Source organism: Manis javanica, chromosome 2, assembly GCF_040802235.1.
Source record: "Manis javanica isolate MJ-LG chromosome 2, MJ_LKY, whole genome shotgun sequence".
NCBI classification, from domain to species: Eukaryota; Metazoa; Chordata; class Mammalia; order Pholidota; family Manidae; genus Manis; species Manis javanica.
Genome location: NC_133157.1, coordinates 85895789 through 85916586, shown reverse-complemented (window position 1 = coordinate 85916586; position 20798 = coordinate 85895789). Strand labels below are relative to the sequence as shown.

Genomic DNA, 20798 nt, shown 5'->3' with positions numbered 1-20798 from the left:
CTGAGGATATGCAGGGATATTCTGGAAATATTACAATTTACCCACATATGCTAAATTTATCTCGCCTGAGCATTACTTAAAAAAAACCCCACTATCCCAGCAAAATCTCATTTTCAGGAAATGCTAAAATTACTCAATATAAGTATATCCATTAGAAATATTTGGTCATATCTTATGACCAAAACTCTACATATAGAACCTGGTACTTGTCAGGAAAAGTAAAAAAGCTTCAGGAAAAAGCTTCATAAAGCAGGATTTTGTAAAAAGGTAACATAAATTGAACTGTAGTAATGGAATAGACTTTTTTACATTAAAATTTGTTTTATTCTCAACTCAAAGCTATTGTAATCGACTTACAACAAAAAAAAAGTCAGTTCTTTAACACAACATTTGAATGACTAAAGTTTACTTCAAAGAAAGGTCCTAAATCAAATGCACTCTGTTAGGAAGACTCTGCCTGGCGAGGCCCACTCATGAAGGCTGCCTCTGCATGTGAGCCTGAGCTGGGCAGGGACATGTTAGCGTCCAGAAGCCCCAAAGTCCAGCTGGTGGTGCTGAATTGCTCCGACTTCCTCTTTATGCCCTTGGCCACCCAATAAACCAAGAAGATAAAAACACAGTTCATTGCTTTCAAATCATAAGAAGGCTATGAATATAAAGGGGAGGAAAAAAGCAGAATACAAAACAAAGAAATTCTATAAAAACCAGAATTTCTTAATCTTCAGGATCTGATTTTAAAGAAAAGAAAAATCACAGATTTTCCTCCTGCATTGACCTAGTTATTTTATGAATTAACATAAAATTAATGTTGTGCTTATAGCTCTTATGACCAAAACTACAAAGCAATGAAGTTTCAAAATTAGCAACAATTAATTCAGGCAGATTGTTACTTTGTTGAATGTAAACTGCCCATGTTGGATTTATTGGAGCAGTAGAGCCCTGTGACCATGTCTGTATTTTGAGTTCAGTTAAGCTAAGGCTGAGAATGCCTGTGTGTGCAAGATGTTCCACAACACAGTGTTAAACACCTCCAGGCTCTGTTATCTAGCTCAAATCCATCAAACGTCACACTTAACCAAATCTATGGCTGAGAACAGATTTCAATCAAATGTTGCCTGCCTACTGCATAAACCCGTCTTGCTCTTCATAGCAAAATTTGGGAGGATGGAGACAATTCAGTGTTCAACACAGGCATTCGCTGTCAAACTGCTGAAGGAAACCAGTAACGCGGGGACTGGCTTGGTCTCACCACCCGCTAGCATCTTGTCTGCGAATCCAGCTCTCACCGCCAACGCCTTCCAACAGAAACACCAACTGTGGACCAAACCTTCACACCTATGAGGATCCATGCAGCATATGGACTTGCCAGTCAGGAACACATCACTTACTGTGTGACGCTCCCCTCTGCTCCTTTCTCAGTGATCAAATGGAGCACATAACCCACATAACCCCACCACACAGCACTGTTATCGGGACCAAAATCCAAACCTCACTTGAGATGCACACCTTGTTTTACTGTGCTTCACAGATAATGTGCTGTTTGAAAACTGAAAGTTTGGGGCAACCTGGAATCCAGCAAGTCATTGGCTCCATTTTTCCAACAGCATTTGCTCACTTACTGTGTCTGTGTCGCTTGGTTAATTCTCACACTATTGCAAACTTTTTCATCATTATTTTATTTGTTATGATGATCCGTGATCAGTGACTATGACTCATTCAAAGCTTGGGTGATAGCATTTTTTGGCAATGAAATATTTTTAAATTAAGATATATTGTTTTTTAGACATGATGCCATTGCATACTTCACAGACTAGAGTGTAGTGTGTAAACACAATTTTATATGTACCATATAACCAAAAAATTCATTTGACTCATTTTATTGCACTATCTGCTTTACTGCGGTAGGCTGGAACTGAGCCCACAGTATCTCCAAGGTAGGCCTGTATAAAATAAGAAATTCAAGTCTAATTCTATGAAAAATTTTCAATTACAAATTATTGACACCTAAGAGCTTTGACTTGTAATTCATAAATCAATCCAAATGGTATGGGATATGTATTATTTTGGCATCGGCAGATGTCAGTCCACCAGGAAAATGTGGTCCCCTCTCCATGTCATAAGGCCAGTGATGACCCCCTTAGGGTACGTAAGCATTCGGAGCCAAAATGACTTTTCATTCAAATGTAAACTGATATGGAGTGATAGTTTTAGATAAGGGGGTAAATCAGATGATTCAGATGGTGGGGCTTCTAAAGCAAAATAAAACAAAATTAAAGGATTTGTAATCAAGATCCTGTGGAACCCCAGACTGAGAAACACTCAACAAATTTCCTTTCAAGGACAATACATATGTGCAATGGTAGTAAGTCTAATACTATATTTGATATTGTTTTGCACATTAGTCTTTAAAGACAATTTAAGAAAAATAAGTTCCTACAGAAAGCTTCTGTTCTTCAAAAGAAAGAAAGTGGAAGTCTGGACCCCCTCAAGCCTGCAAACTTGAGGGAAGTCTGCCAGGAAACACATTCTGAGGATCCACTCCTTGCCCTGCCCTGCCTGTTCCTTCACGGACACCAGGAAGGCATGTCCCTGCAGCTGTGAAACAGCAGAATCAGGCACCTCCTCCAGGGAAAAAAACTGGCACAGATTTGAGGCACCAGGAAGCCTCTGAGAAACATTAAATTTGTACCTCAGATGAAACTTGTCATTGAGCTGTTCAATCTGGCCATGATTTCATAAACTCAAAATGCAATGTATATAAGAACTTGGAAGGTCATAGAAAAATACAGACTAGCCTGGAATTTAGAAACTATTCTAAGGCATATGCAAATGTGGAGTGCTATGTGCCTGGTGCATCTGCAAAGACAGAAACCTGCTTGGCTAAAATAAAAGAATTTTAAAAGCAGTGTTCAAATTTAATTGCAACACAGCAAATACTTTTTAAAAAGTTATCATACTAAACAAAAGTCTAAAATCAATCTCTGCTTAAGGGCACATAAGTATAAAGACACTGCAAGCACAACACAGAGGATGTAATTTTCAAGAAGAGCAGATAAAGATCCAGAGGGTTCCGTTTAATTGTAGGTACACAGAAGGCACACATTTGCACCATACCTGGTATTTTTACCTGACCCCCAGGTGCGAACTCCACATCCGCCCAAGTTGTCTTCAGCTCTGATTACTCTAGAGAAATAAAGAATGTTCCCTTAGGCTGGAAGCTCATCTCCAAGCTCCAAATCAGAAAAGCTGACCCAGAATCAGCCCCCTTAGGAAGAACAGCAAACTAAATACTAATAAAAAGTCAACTAAATACGAACATGCAACAGATTCGTGCCATGTATCACCAAGATCTTAAAGGCAAAATAGAAATTTACAAAGAGACTCACATTTTATCATTCCCACCGTATCTCTCAAATTCTCGTTTCCCTCTCTGGTTAAAACTGTCGAAAGCTCTGCTCCCGGGACCACCTCTGCCTCTGCTTCGCAGGCCCCCTCTCAGGCCTCCGCGGCCTCGCAGTGGTCTTTCTCGGTCAAACCTGTCCACTGGTCTAGGAAAAAATGGGTGCAATAAAAGGTGGTGAATTGGACTGAAAGGCTAAGGCTTTTTTGAGGAAAAAAAACTAGGACATTATGGCTACAGTGTATTGGAAAGAATTGTGGTGTGAGTAATAAATTCATGGTTAGCTTTTACTAAACGCACACTATCCCTGGTGTCGTCCTGAGCACCTCACACACAAACCACAGCACCTAGGAGGTAGGTGACTCACTCAGGTCCCAGCAGCTGCAGGGGAGCCTGCAGGAGAAGCAGGGACTGGGCAGGTCTCTGCTTGTCTGCAGAGCGGCACCCCTCTCGGGATGGGTTTCTCATTCATAAAATGAGGAGGTTAGGTAAAGAAACGTCTAATACTGATACTTAAGGCCCATCTCCCTCTTCCAAACAGAAACGTCTAATACTGATACTTAAGGCCCATCTCCCTCTCCCAAACATACGACCAGTCACTGATGTCTGGGGCTGGAAACCTTATAACCTGCCTTCCACCCCAGTTGCTCCACATAAACTTCCAAGGATCTCCCAAAGGTCCAGCAGCGACGTTTGTCTTTAAGTCATGGGAGCCCTATTCGTCATCTGACATGGCTGACCACTGATTTTCCTCTGAACCCTCTGGTTTTTCTTTCTTTGCCTGTTTGCAAAAAGCTAACTCTGTGACAGGCAATACTCCAACACACTGAAAAACCACCAGATCCCCTTGCCCCTCAAGTCACCCTCCACTCCTCAGAGGCAGCTGCTCCGTCACACAAAGGGAAGCTCTGCACCTATAATTCAGATACACTGGTCATACTGTAGCCTAGTCTCTTATAAGAAGCACCATCCTAATTCTCCAATGTTGTCTGCACATCCCGTGTCTTGGTGCTCTGCACGCAGCGCTGCCCTGATCTTCTGGACCTGTTTGTCCTGAAGTGCTATGGGGCATATTCCTGACTGCCCACCCCTTGTACACATCGTCCTCATCTCTTTACTAATTCGAGATGATCCTCAGTCATGTGACCCTGTGTGTCTCATTCGGGGAGTTCTGATTCCAGGCCACAGAGCCAGTTACCTCCTGGATCTCCCCGCCCCTGCAGGTGCATGCCAGACACCAACCCCTTGCTTCTCCTACGGTTCCTAATTCCCAACACAAGAGCACCCAAGGGAACCGGATCTCTTCCCCATGCCTCCATCCCCCCACTGCCACATACCCTGGATCCAGAGCCCATCCACTTCTCTCTCTGGTCACCAGCACCTCCTATGAGTACTTGCCTTTCCTCCACTAGACATGAAGTTCCTGGAGGGAGGACCAGTCTTTCTCATTGTTATAAATGTAGTTTAATAATATGAATTATATTTTTCCATTTGTCAAGGCTTTGAAAAACATTTAAAATGACAACAAATGACCTACTGGAATCTAGTGGCATTAGTGGCCCAAACACCAAAACTGGAGGATGTCACAGTCTACTTCTATGGATGAGACTGTTACACTAAAAACCTAGCATACGATAGCCAGTAAAAAGATGCAAGAAAACTCACAGTTCTCCTTGCTCAAAAAGATAAATTCAGATGCACTGGTCATACTGTAGCCTAGTCTCTTATAAGAAGCACCATCCTAAATAAATTCTCCAACTTGGCTTTTTTGTCTCCTACACCTCCTTGACCAAAAGGAAAATTTAAATAGAAATTGTTGTAAACTCTATTACACATTACAGTAAATATCTAAATCAGAGTTATAAAACAATGGCAAAAGGAACAGGAGATTCTCAACCAGGAAGCTGAACAGGCCATAAAAGAAAAAAGTCTACCTAAAAACTGAGAGGAAATGAAAGACATACATGGAAAACCATGCCAACCATCAAAGTCAGGTTTGAATTTACATGAAATCTAGATCAGGCATTAAAACATACAAATTCATTTAAAATGTAATTGAAATCGACCTTACAAATAGCTGTGTGTTCCAGGGTATTTTAATCCCTTAAACCACTTTTTCTTTACTCCACAGGTTCACCCCCACCCTTACCCCCAATTAAACATATTCTCAATTGCTTCTTGTAATCGTCTTCTCATAAGTTATATCCTCTTTTGTTACAGGTTGGTGAGCTTTGGGGAATCCTGTACTACACTTATCAAGTTTTATTTGTGACGGATTCACAAGCAAACAAGCAAACCAGCATTTGGGCCAGTGTCCTGCTTTGCAAGGGCACAATTCTAATAAGCAGACACAAGTACTTGTTTTATTTGTGTAAAGGAAATGAGGCTCATAGAGGGGTGGGAATGGGACTTAAGGGGTAAGGAGTTTCAGCTGAGGAAGATGGTAAAGCTCTGGAGCAGGAGGTCGTGATTGCTGCATAACAATGTAAAGGTACTTAATGCCACTGACTTGTACTGGTCAAGTGGTTAAAATGGTAAATTTTATGTTATGTATATTTTACTACAATTTTGAAAAATGCTTCCTTATGAAGAGGGAAAACAATTTAAATATCCTAATAAGTGATTCCTCATTACTGGATATGACTTGAAATGACCAGCAGTAAATCACACAAAAAGCCAAATGTATCTAGACAGAGGCAGACTAACTTCCTAAGAGTCTGTGTTGACAGTTCCCTTAAGTTCATCATATGGCACCTAAAGGAAATGCCTACAGCATTAAGCCCAGGGGCTGCATGCCCAGACTGTATGTGGCTGATTCCACACTTGAGCCACAAGGCTAGTTATTCTCAGCACCATTTATGATACTGCTTCTACGTGAAAAAACACGTTTCGCCTTAGCAGAAAAAAATCCATGTCACATGGCTGTGACCAGAGTAGACATTACTGAAACATTCGGTCTTTGTTTCCTCCACAAATCGAGAGTACTGAATTAGTCTGCTAAGACTGACGAGGTTCTATAATTCTGTCCAATAAACATACACAGAATCGTAGAAATGCAAGATGGTACTATTTTTCACTACCAAATAAGATCAAACTTTATTATATATTCAAGTCTAAAGACAGTACTATGAGAAATGTTCTTACAGATTATTAGTGATGGAGTAAGTCAACAGATTACCAGGATAGTATTTGTCACTATGTCTGAGCAGCCCCTGGCCCTGATTTTGTTTTTATGCTATATATTCCTATCTGCCCTTGCACCGATGTGGGTAGACGACACCCCACTGGGAACTCTGCTTTGGGACCCTCATTGGGATTCCCACTTCCAGATCTCCATCCAGGGAAGTCCCTACATATATAAACAGCTGCTCACTGGGTATTTTTATAAAATAAAGAGCTGGAAGCTGAGTAAAGGCCTAACACTAAAGGAATGGTAACATCATAATACATCCAAACAACAGACATAAAAAAATTATTAAAATGCTTACCAAACATTGTGAATGAAATGGAAAAGGCTTCTGCTAAGTCAGTGGGAAGAAAGAGTATAAAGTGTTCAGTGTATATGTACTGTCATCTTAACATCTACCTATGCATAAAAAAGAAAGGAAGAAAATAGGCCAGATAGGAAGAGTAATCATCTTAGATGGTAAATAGACAGTTTTAATTTTCTTTATATTTTATGTATTTTCTAAATTGTTTAAAGTAACTTCATTTTTATTAAAGATCTTATGGACCTTAATTAATAGAAGAGTACTGTTTAAGAAACTAAGGAACATACCTTTTCTGATAGCACATGACTGATCAAAAAACTTTTCAAATTTCCTTGGAAGTAAAAATCCCCCAATGTGTATTTGTAATGCGCACACTGAGAAGGACATCAGACTTCATGCTGCGTTGTTCCCTGCAAAGCATACACCTCTGTCCAGGGAGCGGATACAGACAAAACCAGATTCTGGACTGTTCTAAAAGGACATTATTAGGACAACTGGTACAATCTTAGTGTGTAGATAGTACAATTTGCAGAATTATAGTATTATAGCAATGTTAATGAATACAAAAAATTGTACCATGTTTTTAGGAAACACATTTAAAGTATCTAGAGACATTTGGTACCCTACCTCAAATGACAAAGAGCAAATGTGTGTGTGTGTGTGTGTGTGTGTGTGTGTGTGTGTGTGTGTGTGTGTGTGTGTGTGTGTGTGTGTATGTGTGTGTGTGTGTGAGAGGGAGAGAGAGAGAGAGAGAGGAGGAAAGATGGAGGAAGGGGTAGGATAAAGCAAATGTGGTGGGAATCTGGATAAGGTCATATGGGAATTCTTTACATAATTCTTGCAATTTTCTGAAATATGAAAGTATTTCTAAAGAAAAAAGAAGAAATCCTCACAATCCCGTATCCCACCCCATCCCTACCCTCATACACTGTATGGTTTCACTTAACAGGCAACTTTCCATGTTAACATATAAAGACCTATCTTATCCTTTTAAAAGATTCAGTTTTGCTACGAAAAAAAACTAGAAACATGGGTTCGTGCTTTTGAGCTGTAATTTCTTTATTTCCACAGAATAAATCCCTGAAGTAAGGAGAAAAAAAATACACAAATGCTTCCCAAAATAAGCAGCTCTGACCCAGAAGGCTTTTTGTAACCAAGCAGACTGCAGCCATTACACAGCAAATCTGAAGCAATCACACACACACACAGCAGAACACAGTTGTTCTCCGACCCTGACCCTCCACTGTCCTGATGTGTGGACGTGCACTTAGGGAATGATCTGCAGACCCCACCTGCGTGGCCCTCCCAGCTGAGCTTTCTCTGCCGGGCTCTTTCTGGGTTAGTTTGTTTTAATGGACTCCAGAGCGCGGGTTTACAAAGCCATATTCTTTAGTTAAAACCTGTAGCCAGGATCCTAAATGGAATTAGTAGTCAGGAAGTTCAAGGACTTCGGGTATCATGGCTCCCTTGACATCAAATCATACACTATTCTTGTCTCCCTCAGCTTTTTTTTTTTTACCTCATCTTCCTTTAAATGTGATTCACAAGCTGTTTCAGTTTAATCTAAACTCAGTGCTCTGCAGGTTTAACAACTGAAAGAAGCTTCAGGCAGCCAGCATCTGTCTCGTTAAGGCCAAGCCTGACAAGAGAAACTGCTGCCCCTGTGTGTGTGTGTGTCAGGGGGCACATGGCCTGCGCGCTGCCTCATCCCTCAGAGGGGGTGTCAAACTGCACCAGCCCCACACTGTCTTCCCAGAGAAGGTCTGGGAGCTGGAAACGGGACTTACACATTATTTTAGTTTTCCTGTGGATGCCTTCATGATGGCCTATGGACCTGATGTGTGGCTAGAGATGTAAGTTTGTTAGTAGTCTAAATTAGCAATGCTAAATCAAAAACACTTATTCCTAGCCTAAGCTTCAACAGACTATCTAACCAGTTTAATATACTCCAGTGTAATTTTTATGAGAGTGCTTTTCTGTTAGGAATAACTAATTCACTTTTCCCCTTACAATCATTTCCTGAATCAAGACGTAAGCTCATCCCTGAGATAAATGAAAGTTCCTTCTTGTGTCACCTGAAGTAGGATGCTTTGCTTCTTAAATGGGCAAAATATTCCCAGGGCTGTACCACCAAGAGGTCCCACAGGCTAGCAGCTCCCAGAGAACACTCTGAGGCCTGTCCCCCCACACACCAAGGCCTGCAGGACGTACTTTTCATCTGTGAACTTCTCAGGTGTAAAGTCGGCCTGCCTCTCAGTTTCATAGGGTCGACTTTCCCTGTAGGGTCTCCGCTCTGCTCTCTCAAGTGTCACCTCCGTGCCCCGGCTATCACTCCATCCTTGCTGCTCCCCTCTCCTTGGAGTCCGCTTCTGGCCTGCCAGTGAAAAATCAGAGGGGGAGTCGGCACATGAGGTCTTCGCCTGCACAGCTACAGGTACTTGTAAATTTCCCTCTTCCCTAGACATCAGTGACAAAGGACAATTTGGGAAATTCGGAAAAGTTTAGAAGAAAACAAGTCGCTCATACTACTGCCCAGAGTGAACTACTTGTTAATAAAACTTTGAAGTTACTATTGAATCATGTTTCTCTTTATGTCCTGGAAAGTATAAGAAGATATACTATACCAACTAAGTTATAATTATAGGTATCTCCCAAGGACCCTGTGACAGCTATGGACATACATCTTTGCTAAACAAACGACATTTCACAATAACAGCTTTATCAAAACATGGGAGCTAAGCTCCATCCAGAAAGCTAAAGTATTAAAAACCCTACATTTCAGATCATACTTTTAGAACTGCAACTAGGTTGGTTTATCATTAGCCACCAATGTTTTTGTTTTTAAATAGTTTGTACTGCTATCTTTTTTTAATGCCCCCAGTCAGCATTGAATGGGCATCATTTGCCCAGGGAGAAGCCATGGACAGGCTAGCACTCGCCTGGGCATGGGAGCAGCTGGGCCACCCCAGTCTGCCCTCTCACTGTGCTCCTCTTTAGTTCTGATCCTTGAACAATAGTAAGCAGAGTCTATGTTTGAAGGCACCTAATACTTGGTAGATATGTTGTGAAGAACCTTGTCACTTCTTAAATCATCTTCCCAAAGTGTTTATCTTCTCTTTGTATACACTTAAAAGGTCTCCATCTCAAAACATGATGGCCAATTTTTATTATATAGCTTTGATTTTTCTTGGTATAAAGTTCTATGGCTTCACATTGGTTCTATGGCTATAAAAATATTTGACATTTTTTAATTATGGGTATTCTTTTAACTGCTGGATTCCTAGACAGATATACATGACTTTTAAAGAAACACACTGAATGTATTTTTCTCTTTTCCTACTTAATATTTTCCATCTAAACTTTATAAACTGGGCACATGTAAATACTGACAAAGTTCCAAGACGTCATGATCTCATTCTAAAGCAAAAATCATACCTGTGACAACACTAATATAAAATCGTGCAATTTGCTACTTGTTAATATAAAGTACTTTTTTCCATATGTGAAAAGTTGCACAACAAATCTAAGTTCAATCTTAATGTCCTATAACGCAGAAATGCTTAAATCAGACCTACACCCCATACTGAAGTTACAGTCTGAGCTTGGAACATGTTTAGGATATAGGGAAGATGGTATCATAAATAGAGCATTATGCTTTTATGGCACAAACAAAACAGGCTGACACACATCCCAGAAATATGCAACTTCAGATCTGAGGGCACAAATATTGCTACCAGGGACCAAATTTGGAAGAGGTACTTGAAAACTAAGGTGCAAAATACTATTAGAGAACTGTAATACACTATGACACATAGCCATCAGCAATATGTCAACACTAATGACACTTTTTAATATTTTTCCTTTTAATACAGCTTCAAATTTCCTATTTATAATCACTAATTAAAAAATATTTTTTCTCCATTCAACTATAGAATGACTTAGGAGCTTATCCCACCTTCTTTTTTGCTTCTAGAATGGTATCAATTAAATTTGGAATTCATCATTCAACTCCTAAATGACATTACTGCAATACTTTGTATTAAAAAGCTCTTCCCAGGTTTGTATGTAAAGTGAAAACTATTAAATATGACCATCTTTATGACTTATTCAATAATTATCAATACCCTGCAAACATTTCATTCTCCCTCTAAATCCAAAACACAAGGTTACAGGCGTCCACTTTCCCCCACAGCTGAGTACTAAGAGGTCAAGACTGCAACCAAACCTGGCTTGTTCTTTGTGCTGGTTCAGCAGCTTCCAGTAAATAATGCAAAGAATGAATTTCTCTAGCCCTTTCCAACAAAGGGCTGACACATGCAGTCCAATCACTGATTTAAACATACACCCATATGAAGGAACAGAGTACAAGAAAATTTACAGTGAGATTTCCTAAAAAAGTTGGGATATGACTCAGAGACAACAGTTCTGAAAGGCTAGGGAAAGGAGAACTAAAACAGCCTCTGAGAACTTCAAGAATGAGTTACTGAGCAAGATTCACCCAGGGTCTATGTATATTGCTAAATAGTGAAGGATATTAACAACCTCTGTTTCCAGGGGAAACTCTTATAATTTCCACATCCTTTTGAGATTAATAAATGTTTTCATTATATGTCAACCATGTTTTGACTTTGATTCTTGTCTCTAAACATTCACTTACAATATGCTAAACATTTTGAGTACTAGAAAAATTCAGTCCTTACCAATTAGGGCTACAAAACCTTGAGAGAGTAGCTCTCTATAAATTTAGTAGAGTAACTACATAAATGAAAATTAATGAACTGTTTGCTGCTGAAATAACACATACTTGAAAAAGAACTAGAATGACAAAATAACTACAAAATTAACTGAAAGTCTTTAATATAGATCTCAAAGTCAGATCACCTGGATCATGAGCTGACAGACAAGAAGTTATAAACATACTAGATTATGATTCTAAGTGAAAGCAGCAGGTTGTAAACCAGTTTATAACATTTAAATTTAGAAAAAAGAGAAATTGCTCTGTGCATTTACATATATAAATGCAAGATGTTAACAGTAAGGAAAAAGGGGAATTTCACTTCACTACATTCATTTCTGAACTGTTAAAATTTTTCTAACAAAATGTGTGAATTCTTAATATTAAAGATTAAAAAGTAATATATTAACAGCACTAAATGCAGTTTCACACTGCATAAAATACATTACTTTCACTTGTTAAAAAAGGGAGAACAGCTTAGCCTCCCTCAATTTTTATAACTATATTTAAATAAATTTGAGAAACAATAGAACACAAAATGAACAACATATCTCCAGTCTCACTGTTTAAACATGCTGATAAACGTACTGGCCTACCAAGGGGTCTTGAGATGTCCAATAGCATTTAAAATAATTTCAACACCTTTACTATAGTGACTTCATTTTCTGAATCTAAAGTGCTATTGCTTAACTTTTCACAGATAAAGGTAAACATTACCTAGCTGCAGGAGTGAAAGCCCCAACACTGAAATCTGGGCTGGTATGCACAAGTTTTATCAAGCAAGAACCAAGCCAGTAAAACCGAGTTGAATACATTGCCAAGCACTGGCAGGAGTGGTCAAACCACGCACATCTTAATTTTAACACTTTTTCGGGAAACCTTAGGGCCGCTGCAGACTGCCACTGATGCGGTTCAGGTGGGGAAGGTCCCCTAGGCACCCTCCGCCCTGGATGCAGAGAGCAGAATATCAGAGCTATGCACGCGGCCTTCTGGCTAACCAGGCGACGGGCAACTTTGCACGTTCCTGTTGAAAAGGTTACGCTTTTCTTACAGCAGCCCGAGTTAACGAGTTCCACCCCGTCCACAGCACCCGCTATCTGCGGGTGAAGGCCGGGGACCGCGGCCCTGACGTCACAGCCGCCCCCGCGGCCGCCGGGCCTCCCTCCGTCACAGGCCCGAGCCCGCCCCCGCGGCGCCCTCCCGGCCGCTCTCGGCTTCCCGACCCGAGCCCGCAGAGTCTGCGAAGGAGGATGGAGAAGGTCCCCGCTTGCTCCGGTGCATAGATACGCACAGCACCACCGCGACACCCCTCAACTTTGTCCAACTTGTGCAGGCTCCGCCCCGGGACCGGGACCCCGACCCCGCGCCTGGGCTCCTCACGCCTGGTAGGGACCGGCCGAGGCCAGAAGGGGCGTGACACGCCTGCCCCCGTCCACCTTCCTCGGCCGCGGGGACCCTCCCCGGGGCTCCCACCAGGATAGAACCGACTGAGACCCCCGCCTCCCAGGGCACCGAGTGGGTGACCTCCGTGACTCGCTCCCTGCCCTCAGCCCCCGCGCCCACCGGGGCGCGTACCGGGCGGTTGCGGGCCGCCCCCGGGGCTGTCCGGCTGAGACGCGCCGGAGGCGGGGAGGCTCTTGCGCTCCTTCTGGGATTCCCTCCGGCCGCCGCCCGCGCCGGGTCTGTGGCTCGAGGCCCCGGCCGGGCTCCTACCACCTCGACTGCCGGCTCCGGCCGCCGCTGCCTCATCGCGCCGCTTGCGCTGGAGCTGCTGCTGGCGCCGACGCTCGGCCTCGCGAAGGATGTCGAACGGGTCCGACTCGTTGTCCAGCAGCTGATGGAAGCGGTTGGCCACGGCGCAGCCGAAACTCTCCTGCATCGCAGCGCCTGCGGCGGCGGCAGCCACGGGACTGCCCAGGGCGCCCTTCATGCCGCCGCGGCCACTGCGGGCCCGCCGCGCAGCCCACGCGAGCAAGCCCCAGCACAGCCGGCGGCGAGAACCCAACCCGCCGCCGCGGCCGCCCCTCCCCCGCCCACAGACCCCCGTCCCTCCCAGTGCCCGCCCCCGCGCCGCCGCACCCGCCCCGCCCAGCGTCCGCCAGCCAAACAATCAGCGCGCGGACACGCCCCCTTCTCGAGCCGGTTGTCCTGGAAGCCCAATCAGCGGCCGGCTGCTGTCACGTCACGCGACCTCTATGCCCCTCCCCCGACACAGCAGGGATGGGCGGGGTCAGGGGCGGAGCTAATGGGAGGAGCAACGAATCCTGTGGTCCCCGCGGCTCCTCTTCGCGGAGGGTCGTGGATGTCTTTTGTGTTCTCCCTGGGACTGGGTCTTCATTCGTTATTGGCCACAATTGTTTGAAGTTTGTATATTCAGTTAGTCCTTCAGCAGCCCAGAGTAAACACTATGTGCCAGGGCGTTACACTGTAGGAGTCCCACATCTTACAGTCTGCAGACCGAAAGTGCCCTGAAGCAAAGGCAGACTTCTCTCCGCGCCAGTCCGGAGGGACCTGGTCTAATTGGGAAGCCTGGAAAGGCTTTCCCTAGGAAGCAACGGTTAAGTTGAGATCTGAAGGACGACAGGGGCCGCAGCGACGGGTCTGTGCAGGAGTCTTGAGATGGGATGGAGCAGAACTCATTCAAGCTCAAAGGAAACCAATGGAACGGATTGCAAAGAGTTGGAGGGCCTTCTTTTGGCCTTTATTCTTCTGGTGGGAATCAAATTTTGAGCATGAGCGGGTATTTGAGAAGTCCACACCAGCTGCAAGGTGGACTAGTTTGGAGGGAGATCAAAATGGATGCAGAGATACCGAGCAGATAGTTGTAGAGCTCCAGGGAGTGATTGACAGTGACTTGGATGAGAATGGTGGCAATGGAGGTGAAGAAAGAAGTACATTGAGGAGCTATTTTTGAGGTTATCTCAACAGGACTGGGTGATTTGAGCGATGAAGACAAAAGATCAGGGTATGATGACTCCTATTTCCGCCTTGTGCGGGGGTAATAGTGGTGCTATGCACAAGAAAATAGAGCCCTAGAAGAGACCATTTTGATGATGATTATGAGTTCAGTCTTGGACATTTTGAGGTTTAGATTTTGTTGTTTTTAATTCAACTGGGGCCGGAGCTCAGAGGACCCTGAATTTCACTGTCCTCCAGGAAGTCTTGCCTGCACACTGGTGCAGGCACTCACGGTTGCCTATGCTACATCCCTTCCTTTCCTTCTTACCTTTTCCCAGAACCTGAATTTCGTTAGAGTGTAAGGTGGCTGTATACCCCTGGTAAGCTGGGTGCCTTAACAGTCTCACACTCAATCTTAAAATGTCCGAAATCGTGAATTATAATTCCATTCCCTTGCCCATGACTGATGTAGGAATAGGCTTGCGGTGCAAATCTGGCAGAACAGACCTGAGGGTTAATATATCTGGAGGATTTCTGGGAGCATTTTCCTTGTACCTAAAAAGGGATTGAGAAGGGCTCTGCCATCTTCTCATTTCTGTTCATTGGTCCTTGTATGTGAGGAGGACATGATGCACAGAGTTGCTGTCCCTTATTGGGACTATGAGGATGGCAGAACAGGCAGATTGGAGAAAGCTTAGTTCCTTGATGTCTGACCAGCTGACTTACCCCACTTGGGAACTTTCCTATGTCAACTTATTATTAGGTGAGATGATAAATGCCATCATTGTTTAATCTCCTTTTGGTTGTCCCTTGGTTCTTGCATCCTGATAGAGCATTTTGCTCAGGTTGTCATTACTGGCTTTTACTTTCCTTTAATAGCAAATGGCAAAGGAACCTTTAACTCCAACTGCTGCCAGATCTGTGTTTTACTCACTTATTCAATTTCCTGTTGTTCTGGAGGAAGACAAAGATGATGTTTAGCATTCTAGGTAGCTGTACATGTTTGTTGAATGACTATAGATTTTCAGATATTTGGTCATCTCCTTGGAGTTAGCAGAGGTTTATGTATTTCTTACCCAAAAGAATTGAGAGCTGATGTTTAAACAAAAAATTGTACCTGTATGTTCACAGCAGCACTACTCACAATAGTATCACTATTGTACATCAGCTGATACATGGATAAATGAAATGCGGTACAACAGATTAATACTTGGCTATAAAAGGGAATGAAGTACTGATGCCTCCTACAACATGGATGAACCTTAAAAGACTATGCTAAGTGAAAGAAGGCAGCACACATGGCTTCCTATTGTATGATCCCATTGATAAGAAATGTCTAGAAAAGGGAACTCCATAGACACAAAGCATATGAGTGGTGCCAGGGGTTCAGGGGAAAGGGGATGAAGAGCGACTGCTTAATGGGCATGAGGTTGTCTTTGGGACGAAAATTTTCTGAAACTGGGTAGTTGTGGTTGAATAAAATGTGAATGTACTAAGACCACTGAATTATACACTTTAAAATGGTTAAAATAGCAAATTTTATATGTATTTTACCATACTTTTTAAAAAGCGTACATTTTGGAGTTAGACCACTGTTTGAACCCTGGCTCCGCCACTGATTCACTTTGTGACCTTGGTGTGTGTTATTGCTGTGCTTCAGGTTTCTCATCTGTAAAACAGAAAAATAATGGTGCCTCCTTCAGTGGGTTATTAGGAGGTCAGACAATGCACATGAAGCATGCAGCTCTGTGGCTGGCACAGAGTATATCCTCAATAAGTCATTATCAACATTACTAGTACCATCATTGCTTAAGTAGAGTTGATGTATATTATATTAGTTTCAGGTGATCATCTTCATGTTTTTGAATTAGGCTTAAGATGCGTAGAATCATAACAAGGCTTCATAATTATGAGGCAAATGAAATTTCCAAAGATTTTTCCTGCACCAGAATCACCACATGTCCCAGAAAGCATACTTGGAGAAGCGCTCCTTCAAGCCAATGTTTGCCTCTGGCATCTTTAAGCTGCCCATCACCAAGCCACACCACCAGAGAACCATCACCACCAAAGAGCTAGGCCTGTTGTCTTCCCATGGACATCTGGAGACAGCCCACTCTTCCATTTTCCTCCTATTTCTTTTCAACTTAGCCAACCACAGCAATTCTTAAGGCATGCTCTGTGAGCATTCCATCCTTATCTCCAAGTCACAACTGCCTAAAATAGTTGTGAGTCGCCCAATCCTGGATGCTTCAGGATTAAGGATGCCTGTAGGGCCACTGAAATAGAGCTGAGTAACCTCTAGTTGGTATCAGCTGGCCATGGGTTTCTTAGAAGGCTATTGATTACTGTAGAACTTTCTGTGGTAACTTAAGTAAGCAGCCTCACATTTCTTCCTGACCACTTTTCTGCTCGAAGATCACACCCCTAAATGCATTCCTAAAATAGAACGCTACCACATTAGCATGAGTTATTGGCAACAGTGTTCAATGTGGTCAGCTAATAGACTGATCTTTTAAAAATCTGAGATATAAAAACTACCTTTAGTAATTATAATACTGTCTTGCCAATGGGTTTTGGCCCCAGGCAACTTCACTGTGGATTCATCGTGACCAAAGAAAATGACAGTAAAACATTCTTGGGGTGAAAGGGCTATACCCAACTTTATTTCCACAGTGGCAGGTCAGTCACTAGAATCCCGTTCACTCAGAGCGAGTCTGCATGCAGCAAGCTGGTCTCTGCCTCTGGGGTTCTCTGCCTGCACAGGTGTCCTGCACAGCTGTCCTCTAGGTCTCTGTCCTCGGGGCTGCCACCACTCCAGCCTCTGCTCTGCTCTCCTGTAGCCTTGCAGCCGTGCCACCGAGTCGCCCAGACTACTGGGCGGAGCTCTTTATTACATAGAGTCAGTAGCAATGTATTGTCCACACGTGTGTAGTGAGCTAGCCAACCAGGGCCAGGTGAGAATCTTGGCCACAGGAACTTTCATTTTATCCACAAATACCAAACAGAAAAAAAAAAATTACACTCACAGCCATATAGCTTAGAAAATAAAACATACCAAAGGATCAGTGAGGTGTGGATGCTGAATAATGCCACCAGCACCTCCACAGTTATTTATTAGCAGCAGTGGAAATGCCATGATGTTTAACTACACACAAAATGTAAATTACCTTGAGTTACGTAATGTGTGTGAGTTCTGTTAGGAATAATAAAATAAAATACATTAAAATCTCCCAGATTGACTTGGACAAGTCACAGAAAGATCAACTGAGGATTTAGAAACATGTAGCTTTATTACTTGTAATGACATGCAGGGGGCAACTCCTGGGTGAGAGCCAGGTAGGTGGGGCTAGTCAGGCTTGTAAAGGGTGTGAGTTTTTGTGAATTGCCAAAGAGTTGCATTTCCACTTGCCACGGATTACTGCTACTTTCTGTCTTACCTGTTCTCATCTATAAAATTAGGATGATTGCAAGTGGTCCTTGTTTCTTATGTGGTTGACAGGAAAATAAAAGACAAAAGAGTAAATTGAAAAAGGTAAAAAAGATTACACTATTTTACAATTGTTTCTACTTATATGTGTATATATATATATATATATGAAAGAACAAAATATTTTTCTGACTCCAAAAGCATCTGGCCTGTCTCTTATGCCAGTGGAGTCAATTGCACTGAGATTCATGCAATGGTGGTTCATGGCATAGTTGTTAAAAGGTTGAGAAGTGAATTCAAATTCAGTTTCCCACAGCAAATGAATAAAACAAGTACACAGTCTTCAAGTTAGGGGTTGTGGGACCATAAACCACTCACAACCAGGATGCAGCAGGAACTCTTCCAGCAAAAGAAAATCCATGCATGACCACCAGATACAGAATATTCAGACATAGAAGAGACCTGCTAATACTTGTGTCTTCGGTGTTATCGATGTTCTTTCCACTTTCCCTCTCATGGAGAGGTACTACTGGATAGCACAGTTCTTAGCAGCCTCAGACACTGCTAAAACAACAGTTTTTCATTCTCTTAGAGTCCCTAACATTAAAATACTGATTTTGGTTGTAACTTTAACCAAGGCTGAATAGAATAATTTGGAATTTAGAGCTTTTTAGTTCAACATTTATTCTGGATCCTTCCAATTGTGAGCAACAGATATGGGTCTGGAATAATTAAAACAAAGGATTTTTTTTTGCTCAGGAAAAAAGGCTTAGTTGGATCCGAGACAGACCGTCTCAGTAGCTGATCTCATGATTTGTGCCCCCCACTGCCACTTTGTCTTCTGTGTAGGTTTCCCTTTTGCCAGTTTCTCTCCATCGATGGCCCTGTAGTGCCATGTTTAAAGACTTAGAGCTGTAAGTCCAACAGGAATAGAAAGAGGACTTTTGCCAACACTGGTACAGAAGTCCCAGGATTGAATGGCTGGTCTGTCTTGGGTCATGGGTACACCTTTAACTTAGTTGTTATGGCAAAAGGCATTTAATTCCCTGATCAGCCAGGCCCAGATCACCAGCCCACACTGCTGTCTCGTTGCAATCACCCCCTGAATGCTGGTGTCTGGAGCTTTGCTTGGTGTTGTGTGGGAACCCCTCCCCACCCACACTGGGATTGGTACCATCACCAAAAGACCCAGGGCATCTCACTAGGGTTTTTATGAGAGTTGAGAGGAATTAACTTTATTGCTCGGGGTGAAATTATACATCTCATGGAAAGAAATGAAAACTATAAAAAGCAAAAGAAGGTAAAACTCATCTGAAATTCCACAGCTCAGAAATAACCACTGATATTTTCCAAACTTCCTTCTAGTTACACACATATAATTTCATATCTTTCTTCACTCAAAAATATCATAGACATATACATCTATGTCATCATTTTAATGGCCACGCCCTATTCCACTGTATGCTAATACTTTATATAAATACTTTATATATCAGTTGGAGTCCAATCAGAAGACAGAAACACACAGTAAGTTAAACAGAGGAAACTTAATATAGAGAATTATTAAGCTATGATAGCAGAGTAACTATGGAGATGGAAAAATCATTCTAAAGGATACCTTAGGGCTGAGGGAGAGTGCCCAAGCAGGCAGGCAGGGAATTCAGACTTCATCGAGGAAGATGAGGTGACAGTCTCCTGGATGGTGATGTTTGCTGGGTCGTCAGGCCAGACACAGTCCACAATCCCTGGGAGAGCAGAACCCACGCCCCAGGGCTCAGAGGAGTCAAGGCTGATGGGGGCAGGTGTGCAGAGGGACTCAGCTGCCCCTGTTGACCCTGCTGGAAAAGGGGGTGGGGGGGTCAGTCCAGCTCTGTAGAACCCAGCATACTATCTGCAGCTGGGGCTGGGGAGGCTCCAGGACGCTGTATGGAACGAAGTGCAGGTGGCTGGCTCACCACATGGCCAACCTGACAGGGCCCTTGTGTGCGCACTCAGGGGGCAGAGAAGAGGGTGTTCGGAGCAGCCACCTGAGCAGAGACACAGATGCTTGCATTCTGGGGCCTGGCTATCCTGCCACTGCCCCTGTTGAGAGCTGGAAAAAGCAGAAGCCTAGCAGACAGAGCTGAACATCTGCTGGCAAAGGAAGTGATTTAAAGGACTCAGATCCATTTTGCAAAGCAGGCAATGAAGAATGAGTTTGGAGCTGGGCAGCATAAGTCAACAACTGGCACACTATAGTATACCTAATCAGATTTCTACTGATGAATAATTCGATATTTCCTATGTGTCACCATTTTCAACAATGCTGGTATTCACGACTCAACACATGCATATTTTTACACTTGAATGGTTATTAGAAGGAAGTTTTAAATCGAGGACATGGACATGAGACTTAGAACCCATTCTTGGATCAGTCAATCAAAGCAATAGTTGACTGGGGAACTGCTGTGACAATCAGCTGGGGCCTGGATCTCTCCCGTGGCCAACAGCTTCCCCCAGGGTTGAATCTCTATTTAAGAAATTTCCATATCCCAGGTCTCAGCTGCCATCTGTGAGTGCTCATCAAAGCTCTTGGCCACTCAGGCCTCCCCAGTGTAACAGACCTTTACCTGCCACCCCCAGGACCCCAGGGCCTTTCCAGCTCCTTCTTTACTTGGCACCTGAGAGGACTGTTGTTTTCACCTTTGGGAGATGTGCTTATCCTCCTTGGGAATATTTTAGAATGTGTCTTGTTGTGTTGGACTCCCTGTTTATTGCTATTTGAAAACAGAATGAAAAGCCTGAGACACCTGGTCTGCTGCATGGAAGCCCTGTCCTACCTCTCTCCCACCCCTCCCCACCACAGAC

At 43.1% G+C, this 20798-nt stretch overlaps 1 protein-coding gene across 3 annotated transcripts in view; it reads right to left on the bottom strand.

Moving 5' to 3' along the window:
- Window positions 1-13672, bottom strand: part of HABP4 (hyaluronan binding protein 4) — a 49596-nt gene extending 35924 nt beyond the window's left edge. Inside the window, exons 1-4 of one of the 3 annotated variants that reach the window (XM_036991238.2) lie at window positions 13343-13672; window positions 9103-9265; window positions 3387-3548; window positions 3115-3183 (exon numbers count right to left, since the gene is read on the bottom strand). In XM_036991238.2, coding sequence (XP_036847133.1) covers window positions 3115-3183; window positions 3387-3548; window positions 9103-9265; window positions 13343-13556 — 608 coding nt within the window. In that variant the 5' untranslated portion in view covers window positions 13557-13672. Of the gene's footprint in view, window positions 1-3114; window positions 3184-3386; window positions 3549-9102; window positions 9266-13201 lie in introns of all 3 variants that reach the window. The other 2 variants (XM_036991236.2, XM_036991237.2) reach the window with 2 other exon arrangements.
- Window positions 13673-20798: the final 7126 nt, after the last annotated feature.